This window comes from Teleopsis dalmanni, chromosome 1 (genome assembly GCF_002237135.1).
Source record: "Teleopsis dalmanni isolate 2A chromosome 1, ASM223713v2, whole genome shotgun sequence".
NCBI classification, from domain to species: Eukaryota; Metazoa; Arthropoda; class Insecta; order Diptera; family Diopsidae; genus Teleopsis; species Teleopsis dalmanni.
Genome location: NC_051846.1, coordinates 54,081,835 through 54,093,799, shown reverse-complemented (window position 1 = coordinate 54,093,799; position 11,965 = coordinate 54,081,835). Strand labels below are relative to the sequence as shown.

At 33.9% G+C, this 11,965-nt stretch overlaps 1 protein-coding gene across 1 annotated transcript; it reads right to left on the bottom strand.

Moving 5' to 3' along the window:
- Positions 1-2,265: 2,265 nt before the first annotated feature.
- LOC119681450 lies at positions 2,266-6,372 on the bottom strand. The gene is made up of 2 exons (XM_038094650.1): positions 2,814-6,372; positions 2,266-2,735 (listed from the first exon to the last, which is right to left on the bottom strand). The coding sequence occupies exons 1-2, from the start codon at positions 6,370-6,372 to the stop codon at positions 2,266-2,268; spliced, it is 4,029 nt and encodes a 1,342-aa protein (XP_037950578.1).
- Between the last annotated feature and the right edge of the window lie 5,593 nt (positions 6,373-11,965).

Sequence of the window (11,965 nt, the reverse complement as noted above, 5' to 3'; positions counted from 1 at the left end):
ACGAAATCTGCAAACAAGCGTTAACGTAGAATCCTCAAGAAAGCAGAAGACCTGATAGGCCCAAGCATATGCAAGCGAAAATTAGAGAAAGAAATCAAAACATGCAGAAAAAGTTTTGGAGAAATTAAAACCCTGGCAAGAAATCGTGACAGTTGGAACACGTACGTTACGGGACCAATGTTCCCCTGGGAACGCAATGGAATGAAGAAGAAGAAGAAGAATTCAACAATTATTGAGATATGAGCTTTTAAAAAAAGTCTAATCAAAAAAAAATTTAGTTTAAAAATTTCCTACAACTTCCTTACAAAGGGGAAACACGTGGTTCACATTCAACAACTTTCAGGATACGGGCTGCTAAAGAAAAATCTATCAAACAAAAATTTAAGTCCGAGAATTCCCTACAATTATTTTCATTTCTTGGATCAAGGAGGCACTTTCCAGAAACAAAAAAATGTATGGAAGGACAGAGAAAGGAGTCTACATTCAACAACATTTGGGATACGGGCTGTCAAAGAAAAGTCTAACAAAAAAAAACTTGAGTCCAAGAATTCCCTATAATTCTGTTCATTTTCATGGATCAAGGAGGCACTTTCAACAAACAAAAAAAAATTGTTTAGAAGTGGTTTGAAGAGGGATCCGTATTAAACAATTATTAGTATAAGGGCTGTTGAAGAAACGTGTACCCAAAAAAAATCTGTCTAAGGAATGCTTAAGATTTTATTCGTTTCATGTATTAAGAAGATACTTATGTCACCTCGTTGCGAATGACAATTTATAGGTATTTCACAAACCTTTTTATGGAGTGTGTAAAATCCTCATAACACACACACATTCATCTTCATGGAATGTGTCATATTAAATTACTATTATTGTTCTTAACTAATTCCAATTGGAAAAGAAACATAGCATACTTGGCAGTGACATAACAATATTCCTTAGAATGGAGTAAATGATATACAATTATTATATTAAATAGTTATTAATAAAGTAAATCGCCAAAGTGAGTTACTTTAAGGTTTTAATAGACGATGAAGTTAGAACAGTACTTGCCACTAGGTTTGCATTTCCATTTGCTGTAATAACGAAGATTTCTTATTTTAACAATCTAGATCAATTTCACCTGGTAATAGCTAATTATCGACCAGTCTTTAAAGGCGTAAAAGAAAATTTGGCGATAAATTGCTTGAAGTAAAATAATTTAATTTTGTAATTAAGCTGGTAGTGTCTGAGTAGCTGATTTACGAGATCAATATGCTTGAGTGTAACAAGCAATGGTCCAATTGTTTTCAGCAAAAAATTTGTGTTTAGGAAAAGCACAGCCCTAAGATAATTGAGTTAGTTTACAAGTAGCATGGAAGTGCCATTAATTTAAAGATTTATCAATAAAGCTTTGAAAGACATTGTCCGACCACAACACTGGTTAGTTAGAGTGACGGTCAAAATTTTAAAGGTGCGAATATTTTATTGATGATTACATTATATATATAATTCTATTTGTTTTAATTGCAATTTTTTCGTCACACAAAATAATCAGCTCTGTTTTTATTAAATAATTTCCATTCTAGTAACAAACTGTGTGTTATTGCGTAAAAAATATAGAAATTATTCCGTTTCAGTAATAAAGTTCAATGAACTCGATTGTGTAGTTAGTTTTAATAATAAACAATAAAAAAAAACAAAACAAATCATTAACAAAATATTATTATTAGGTAATTTCTATACTTGGATGGTTTGTTAGAAAATAAGAACACGTGGAGTCATTAATCGTGAAGTAGTAAAAATGCAATTTAACGCCATTTAAATATTTGAATGTTATAACACAAAAACACTCCTAACTAAATAAGTAATATAAATAAAAATAGTAATAACTTAAATATAAAATTTTATTAAAGTTATAAACAAGAATAGGTATGTATACGGATATAAACTGCAGATTCTGTGAAGAGAATAAAAAGTTAACCACACTGTTCGTTAAATGCGGTTTTTTCTTTCTTTAAAGTTTCAAAGAATATTTCATTTATTTATCTCTAATATTACTTATCATATAAAACATATTTTTAAATGTAATTAGAACAAAACTCAAACAAATTTACTGCACAACACGAAACACAACCGAACACGACGGATGCTCGTACAACAAGAAGAATGAAACAACTTGCTAACCATTAAAAAAAGCCCACACACAGTGGTTGCCAGATTGATTTAGATAATTTTAAACATTTCTCCCACCTAGACGTGGAGATACAACCGGATCTTGCGTCTATATTACTCGTGTGCTTCAGGACGTCCTTCAATGTCGATTGGTAAAACAGAGATCTTCGTAATTGGCCGTTTCACAATGGCGGACTGTGTTTTTATGGTTACGACACGAACAGCACCGTCCGTGCCAGGATGGACTTGGATAATGCGGCCAAGCAACCAGGAGCTTGGAGGCAATCGTTCATCTCGAAGTAGGACCAGTTGACCGGTTGCGACATTTGTTTGGCTTTTAGTCCATTTGTTTCTGGCATGTAATTGTGTTAAATATTCTTGGGACCAACGGCGCCAAAAGTCTTGATACATCTGGCTTAACATCTTCCATCGGAATAGTACACCAATCTTTGTATTTAGCAAATTAGGTTCAGGTACGGCAGATGGCGCTCGTCCAATCAAAAAGTGTCCTGGTGTCAACGCGGATAAGTCTGTGGGGTCATCAGATAGAGCCGTAAGCGGCCGCGAATTTAAACAATTTTCGACTTGTTTTAATAACGTGTAAAATTCTTCAAAAGTTAAAGTTGCCGTGTTTACTACACGCTTAAGATGAAATTTCATGCTTTTTACTCCTGCCTCCCATAGGCCACCAAAATGAGGCGCTGCGGGTGGTATAAAGTGCCAATTTATGCCAACGGTTGATGCAAACACAGACCCAGCTTCAATTTGTTTTTTAAATAATTTAATTTCATCTTTCATTAAAGCATCAGCACCGACAAAGGATGTACCACGATCGCTGTACATATCTGAGCATATGCCACGGACTGATACAAATCGCTTTAACGCTGCTAGAAATGCTGCACATAATTCTATACGTTGTATAGACGTTTCTTTCAACGGGGCTACCTTAGTTTTACTAATAAGCAAATTTACAAAACTGGTCGTACCGATGGTTGTTTTCGCATATACTGCAGCCGCATATGCTTGATTTGATGAATCACCAAATGCGTGTAATTCAATTGCACTTGTCGAAGTGGTGTTTATCCAACGTGGGATTCGAATGTGATGTAATTGTTGTAAGTCAATACGAAAGTTATGCCAAATGTTTGCCATCTCTATTGACAAGGGATCATCCCAATCGGATCCAGTACGCCAGAGTTGTTGCAGAAACATCTTTCCTCGAATGATAACCGGAGCCAAGAACCCAAGTGGATCAAATAACTTCGATATGTCAGACAACATTAGTCGTTTTGTGTAATGATGGTTGTCACAAGTTACATTGACGTTGTAACCAAAACTGTCGGATTTTGTATACCAAGTAAGACCAAGTGTCTTAGTTTTATACTCGGTGTTAATTTCCACATCGTCGGCGTGAGCTTTTACGTCCTCAGTCAGAGTGCTTAAAACGTCATTTGAATTCGAATTAAATTTACGTAAAGTGAAGCCTGCAGTTGCTAGAAGCTCCTGAAGTTCGTGCAATTTTTCTGCAGCTTCGATTGGAGTGTCTCCACCTGATAGTACGTCATCAATGTAAAATTCATTTAGAATCGATTCAGCTGCCCGTGGAAAACGAGTTTGCTCCTCTTTTGCCAGAGTACGCAATACTTTGATGGCAAGATATGGAGCACAATTAGTCCCATATGTTACAGTGAGCAACCGGAACGTTGTAGGGGCGTCCCCGTGTCGAACGCGCCACATTATTCGTTGCAAATCCACATCTTTGCTATCAACAAGAATTTGCCTGTACATTTTCTCGATATCTCCTGTAAACACTATAGGGTAATGCCGCCATTGCAAGATGATATTTGATAGATCATTTTGTAATCTGGGACCTATATGCAGACAATCATTAAGAGATATTCCGCTCAAACATTTATTAGAAGCACTGAAGACTACGCGAAGCTTCGTTGTAGAACTCGATGCTTTATAGACACCATGGTGAGGAAGATAACATGTTGAAGCTACATCATACGAGTGTGGCACCACTTCCATATGGCCACAGGTCTGATATTCGTCCATGAAATCTTGGTAGAGTTTGTACATATCCGGATCTCGGGTTAATCGCTGTAACGTGCTGTTTAATAATGCAAGTGCATTTAGTTTACTTGACTTAAGTGTTGCCAAGTCAGCTTTCTGCTGGATTGGTAGTCTAACTACATATCGACCCGTTGCGTTGCGTACAGTTGTACGCTCAAAAAAATCTTCACAGTACATTTCATCTTTTGTTAACGGAACGTGGTTTGTTATTTCTTCCAATTCCCAAAATTTATGTAGCATTTCGTGCAATGTTGCCCGAGTATGACAGCAATTAACTTGTCCTTTCACTGAAATACCCTTTCGTCGCGACAGTCCACCAAAAATTACCCAACCGAGTTGCGTATATTGGGCAACAATATTGTTAGTTGGATGCCGTTTTAGTCGCTCATAGACAATAGCAGCATAATCTGAAGCGCTCAAAATCATATCGACTGCCCCCGGAACCTGTAATTGAGGATCAGCTAAATCTAAATTCATGAACTCACCAAGCGCTTCTTTCGGTATGGGAATGGTTGGGGTAACGCTACCCACTCGTGGAAGTATTAGTGCAACACAATTCATGTTGAAATCGGATTTTAACGAATGGATTGTAAATGAAACCATTCCTCTTGAATTGGCGACCCTTTCACCATTTGCACCACTCACCGGCACTATGACATTTGTTTTGTCCAGTTTTAACCGCTGCACGATGAATTCGCTGACAAACGTTGCTTCCGACGCGCTATCCAAAAGAGCTCGCACAATAAGCTTCTGACCAGAAGGACTCCTTACCTCTATCAATGCAGTGCCAATTAAAACAGTCTGTAGATGTAAAGTTCGAGCACCTTGATTAGCACTGGAAATGTATGTATTATTTGATGTGACAGCGTATTTCTTAGTCGCTTCAGTGGTCTTTTCCGGTATATTTGAGTAATTAGTTTCTCCACCACTTCCACTATGGTCATGTAGTAATGTATGATGCGCTGCATTACATCGCAGACACCGATATTTCGATGGACAATTATGACCCATGTGTCCCGTTCTCAAACAATTGAAACACAATCTTGCAGATCTGACTACCTCATATCTCTTTGTCCCAGTCATTTGCCGAAATTCTGCGCAATATGCCAGTAAATGCTTACCTTGACAATGCACGCATTGTTGAACAGTGGTATGATGGCTTTTCACGAACCCCTTTGTTCTGATAGGTGTTACAAACTTTTTCTCCTGATTAGAGTTATCGGTCATGCTATTAACTACCTCCAGCGAATGTATTCGATTTTCTAAGAAACTGACCAGCTCCTCAAATTTTGGAATTTGTTCTAAACTGGTTGTTGACAGCTCCCAAGCTGAGCGTGTTTTCGTGTCTAATTTTTGGAGAAGGGTAAAGACCAACCAATCGTCCCAATGCTGCACTGGACGACCCAATTGCTCTAACGCACGCACAGCTGACGTGATGGTGTCACATAACAAGCGTAAACTATTTGGTAAACCATCAGACACCGTTGTTAAATTAACAATTTGTTTTAAATACGCATTAAGAATGATCCTCTTGTTCTCATACTTGCGGACGAGTAAACTCCATGCTACTGCCCAATGTGCATCTGTTGTAGTAATGTTGTCTAGGGCGTGTTGAGCGTCCAACACTAACGCATCTTTTAAATATTGAAGTTTCTGTGTATTAGACAATGCAACGTTATTTGATACAACTGACGTGAATAAATCCTTAAATGCGTACCAGTGCAGATAATTACCATCAAACGACGGAATTTTAATACGTGGTAAATTAGACGTCAGTTCCATGCTTGACACACCTTTAATTACAGTTTCGTTATTACCTGGAGATTCTATAACTTCAGTGCTTTCTAACTCATCGATTAGCTCTCCCATCATTTCCGAATAAATTATTTCAATTTCCATGTAACTGTCTTCGCTAACTAACGCTTTTATTGTGTCACTCACTTCTTCCACCTTTGCACCGTCATAAATATTGGCCAACAAATCTTCTCGAGCTTCCTTGTACTGCGTCCAGTAACTTTCCAAGAGATTCTTTCTGGCAGTGAAGAAACCTTTTGTTTGCTTGCTTTTTGCCGTTTTCCGTATGTTGGTGGAGAAGTTTTTCAGCAGGGATTGCGTAGCTTCCAATTTTCTGGCGATTTTTTGCATTTTCAGATTTTATGCGAATCAACTGTGATTATTTTCGAAAGTAAATAATTGTGCCCAGCGGCTATAAAATTTGGTAGATATGCCCAGCGGCTATGAATATGAAAGATACGCCCAGTGGCTATAACTTTGAGAAATATGCCCAGCGGCTAGACGAAGCACGCGATCTTCGTAGGCAGCAACACACAATTGAACGCAAAAGATATGTTGCTCCCCGCAAGGGATGCCAAAAATGTTCGTTAAATGCGGTTTTTTCTTTCTTTAAAGTTTCAAAGAATATTTCATTTATTTATCTCTAATATTACTTATCATATAAAACATATTTTTAAATGTAATTAGAACAAAACTCAAACAAATTTACTGCACAACACGAAACACAACCGAACACGACGGATGCTCGTACAACAAGAAGAATGAAACAACTTGCTAACCATTAAAAAAAACCCACACACAGTGGTTGCCAGATTGATTTAGATAATTTTAAACACACACATTTACTAATAGAATGCCGTCTGCTAATGCACCTATGGAGTACACTTCTGGCACTTTAGAGATACACTTCTGGCAATCTACGCCCTCACTTTAGAAAGTAGGTGCTGTACTACTTTTTATCGACGCAACAGGGATTAGAGACTTATTCTAAGAGTTCATAATAGACCCGACAGTCGTAAAGACACATTCCATAATAATAATATATTAAAATACATAAACAATTCTGAACTAACTTAAATAAAATATTATATAATAGTTGGTGATTAAGTAATGACATTGTTGGTTACATCAGTATATTTCCGAATATATAGATCTATATTAAAAATACTACCAAGATGCAAAATTTGAGCATGCACAAGCCCTTTATGATTGGGTCTTCACACTGAATTCTTGTGATATCCTGTAGATGCTCATATATGTTATAAACGTAAGAATTTTCAAAAAATATGCTATACAGATATATAATTTTACATTTGTCATACCGTTGAAATTAAAAGAATTATAAAATGTTATATTTCACAAAATATATCAAATCTCAACGAAAAATGCAGATTGGTGCCATAATTTACTTATTACTCATATTTTTATCGTCTTAATATTTGCCATAATATGTGCAACAATTAAAGATAATACTAGAGACCCCATTAGGGATACATATTCTTTATTAGCTCAACAAAATAAATTAATATTGCAATGAACATCTGCTTGATGGGCGGTTAGTTTTAGTACAAACTAATTTCTCAGCTTTTGAGATATGAGAGCTGGATTTCTGCATCTTAACGTTTTAATAATGGATTCAAACTGCATAATAAGAATTTAAATTTTTTTGGTTTGTATATATTGAACCTCATTAGCATGAACTTAACTTTCTTAAAAAGTTCGTTTAGTCGGTGATCCTTTATAATATGTAATACTTTTATATTTCACATGACAATATGTAGAATGCAGAGTATCACCAGGGTTCCAATCTATACTAGGTGTTTACGAAGTAATATTTGCATTTTCTTCATGAAAATTGAATTGAATACATATTATCGGTGAGTTTATTATTGATATTCAGATGTCTGAGTTGGTGAATCAGCACCTTTACTCTATTTTATCTGTGGACAGTTTTAAGTCACACTAAATACGGGGCTTTACGGGGCTTTATAATATGATGGATCTGATGTCTTTGTATCTGCCTGTGTTTATCAAATTGCGCTGTATTTTTAGGATACTGAGAGTTGGATTATTGTGACTGTCAATTGTATTGAACAGTTTCAGAGCACGATCTTTAATGTATTTTTCAACTGAATCCACTCTCAGATCTCTGTGGATATCAGCTCCTCTTACATACCATGGGGCGTTAACCAATTTTCTTAAGGCAATATTTTGCCCTCTTTGAAGAATTTTTAAAGTTGAGCTTGGCGCTTGGCAAAACGCTATACTGCCATAGAGTAGTCCTGGTTTAATAATTTGCTTAAATATGCTAACTCTATTCTTTATGTTGAGCTTTTTGCTGCTGATGAGCGGGTGAAGGGAGTGTGAACACTGGAAATGACTAGGGAGTGTGTCGAACTTAACTTTCTTAAAAAATTCGTTTAGTCGGTAATCCTTTATAATGTGTAATGCTTTTATATTTCACATGACATTATGTAGAATGCAAAGTAACGCCAGGGTTCCAATCTATAATAGGTATTTACGAAGTAATATTTGCATTTTCTTCATGAAAATTGAATTTATTACATATTATCGGTGAGTTTATTGAACCCTGGAAATGATTAGAGAGTGTGTCGAACTTAACTTTCTTAAAAAGTTCGTTTAGTCGGTAATCCTTTATAATGTGTTATGCTTTTATATTTCATATGACAATATGTAGAATGTAGAGTACTGCTAGAGTTCCAATCTATGCCAGGTTTTTACGGAGTAATATTTTGAGAGCATTAGTGATATTTTGTTGAATATATGTATGAATATATGTATATATGTAATTTTTATTTATACATTTATATATTTATTATATATTGAGAAAATAATTTTCAAAACTAACATAACTCTTTTTCCATTATATTTAATATTTAAAGTAGATTTTTAAATTCTTTTTTCTAATAGAAACTTTACATATTCTCTTAATGCTATATATTTAATTAAGTAGTTCTAATAATTTATTTGTTCTAGTAATAATCAATCGATAAAAAATTTTTTCATAGAAAATATTAACAAGATTATAATCGTCTTCGGTGCGTTTGTTTGAATTTCGATAATGGAATTTACAAAGTGCATTCATCTCAAATATTGCCAAACAAACTCATTATAAAAATTATAATGACAAAATAAATAATCGAAAAGGAAAGACATGAAATTATGAAATCTTGCTATATTCTCCATTTATTTGCGCACAAGTATATATTTGTTTATATATATACACTGTAGTGTATATAACGTAGTATATACATCGAACTACACAAATATACATAGAAACATTAACACTTGCAGAACAATTTTTCCTTATAAATACATCTTTTTTTTGTGTTGCTGCAGGACATTCGGAATGAATGCAAAATGTTTAATGAATTTTTGAATGTTGGTTGTGGTTAGATACAAGATACAAGGACATTAATAAGATTTCTTGCTTTTGTATTGTAAATATCTCTATAATGATATTCTGTTATATTTCGGACATATATGTATGTTTGTTAATTTGTTTATCTTTCTTATATTTAAATAGTAATGTGGTGGTGTTCGTTTTCCGATGTCTATAATGAGAACAACTTGTAAATTTCCTTAGGGTTTATAATCATAAATTTAATAAAATAATAAATAGTTTTTTAATTAAAGAAAATGAAATTTTTTTAAATTTTGTGAATGTAGAGTTTAAGTATCTTATCATCATTTATGTTATACTTGAGAGCCTAGACATTTATATAATAGTTGTAGGTAAAATGTCTTGAGCTTCATATGTTTTTAAAGAAATATATTCTTGTTGAATTAGTTTAGTAAAGATTCCAGTTCTTTACTCAAACTTCAACTTTCAGCATATTTTCTAATAGAATTCAACTAGACAACTGATTTTAAAAGCTATATATTATAATATATAATCTATATATATTTTAAGGGCTGTCATTGTGGGACACAAATTTTTTTGTGTGTCATTTTAATGGTTTCAGTTTAATCAAAAGGTGCTGAGCTCAGATGTGTAAGCCATTTTTCTCAAAGAAATATAGGGTTCTGGCAATAAAGGATTAAAGCTAAAAAATTCAGGTTCTAAAGGGTTAATAAAAACTTTATATTTGAAAAAGTACAAATTTTGTGGGTTCCTCAAACTAACTGCGAATAAATAGATGCAAATTTTTAACCTTGACATCCTTTCCCAAATTCTTGTTCCATTTTCTTACATATATTACTTATTTAATTTTAATAAAATACATTGACAAATCATAAAAAACTACCAATTTCGTTTGTTTAATTTATGCGACAGATATAAGATATATCCAACCGATTTTAGTCAACTTATTAAGAACTGTTCAATGTTTATTCAAAAACATTATTTTATGTAAACTCAAAATCTGAGTCAAAAGTATATGTTAGAACTAACTACTAATATGACAAATGAGGCTCTGTTCTTATTAGCTATTAGAGAATTATGAGCAGGAATAACCAATTATCAATATCAGTTGTTATTTTTAACCCTAGTATACATAAATACTAAATATTAAAGCGAATAATATTCATAGGAAGAGTAACTTTTTAGTAATTTTAAAATATATATCAAAAATGTTGAGCTTTAAGGAAAAGCAAAATATAAAATTTCAGATATATTATTATAACAAGATCCAACAGACAATTTTTTATAATATAAGGTATTTTTTTGACATTACTAAAAATGTCAAAAAAAGTTTCATCATAGACTATGACATTGGTTCCTACTAAAAACTTTCATCTGTATCTTGAGAGACCCTTTTAGTGCCTACATAAATTGTATGAGCTTTATTTAGATATTAAAATTAGTTAGGGAATAAACATCTACAAGCTTCGCAATCTTGATTATAAGGTTTATGCCATGAAGAACGATGCTCTAGAGAAAAAACTGTTCCAAGCCTTGAAGTGATCCAATTATGAGAGCACTAATCGTACTTGCTGTACAAAAGGGGAGAATGCAGCAGAAACTTCTTAAAAAACGTGTTGCGTTAGGTTAAAACCAGAAAACGGGTAGTTATGATCAATAAAGTAAATAAGCGAATAAGAATAAGGTAGTGTCATGGGCTCGTCAAAACCAAAATTGTTGTTGTTTTTAATGCAAATTTTAAAATATCAGAATGAGAGAAAAAACAATATATTGGATTATATTTGATCATAAAAGCCGACGCTATATATGCCTCGTCACTTAGGCCAAGCAATGTTGTTTAGTAAGAAATATCATTACTATGTATATTTATTTTAGTACAACCAATACTGTTAAATTGCTTCATAACTTTTATCTTAAGCTTTTCAAATCACATTCACATTAAAGACGTTTTGCGAATGTATCAGTCATAAAGAGTGATAGTTATTTTTGAAGAAAATATATATATTGTGGGACATTGGGACAGCGCACCGTCCAACTAGTGACCTCACTAAAGTGAAGGATTAGCCAAAGTAGACCACGAAACGACTTGGGTTCTTTTTTGTCCTTCGATTCTCGGACGTTGTTATTGAGTTAAACTCAAAGTGGCTTTCGTTCGCATAACTATATCTCTTGTTATTGCAAGTCAAGCTCATTTAGCTTGAGGTTGGCTGTCAAGTCATCAACAACTCAATGGTGTCCCAAGACAGTCATCCTCCTGCTTGCCAGTGTTGGACATTGGCACAATATATGCACCAATGTCTCCTAAAGCAAATAAATAATTATTTAAATAAATTCAACAAGTTTTTAATGAAAATTTATTTACTTTTAAAAATGCATGCAGTTGTGCACACACTTCGTTTTAAATCAATTAATACCGAGATAAGTCTCAAGGCTATCATGTAACACATATGCCTCAAAACTTTTCAGTCTAATCGGCGTGAAGTGTTGCGCGTGTAGCACGAGTGTCGAATTCAACTTCAGATTTTCTGTTTTTGCTTTTCTAATCAAATTTATGGATTT

Coding starts and splice junctions, on each gene's coding strand:
- LOC119681450 (XM_038094650.1), bottom strand. CDS start 6,372: ATGCAAAAAATCGCCAGAAAATTGGAAGCTACGCAATCCCTGCTGAAA. Junction 2,736..2,813: donor ATGGGAGGCAGGAGTAAAAA/GCATGAAATTTC, acceptor TATTAAAACAAG/TCGAAAATTGTTTAAATTCG.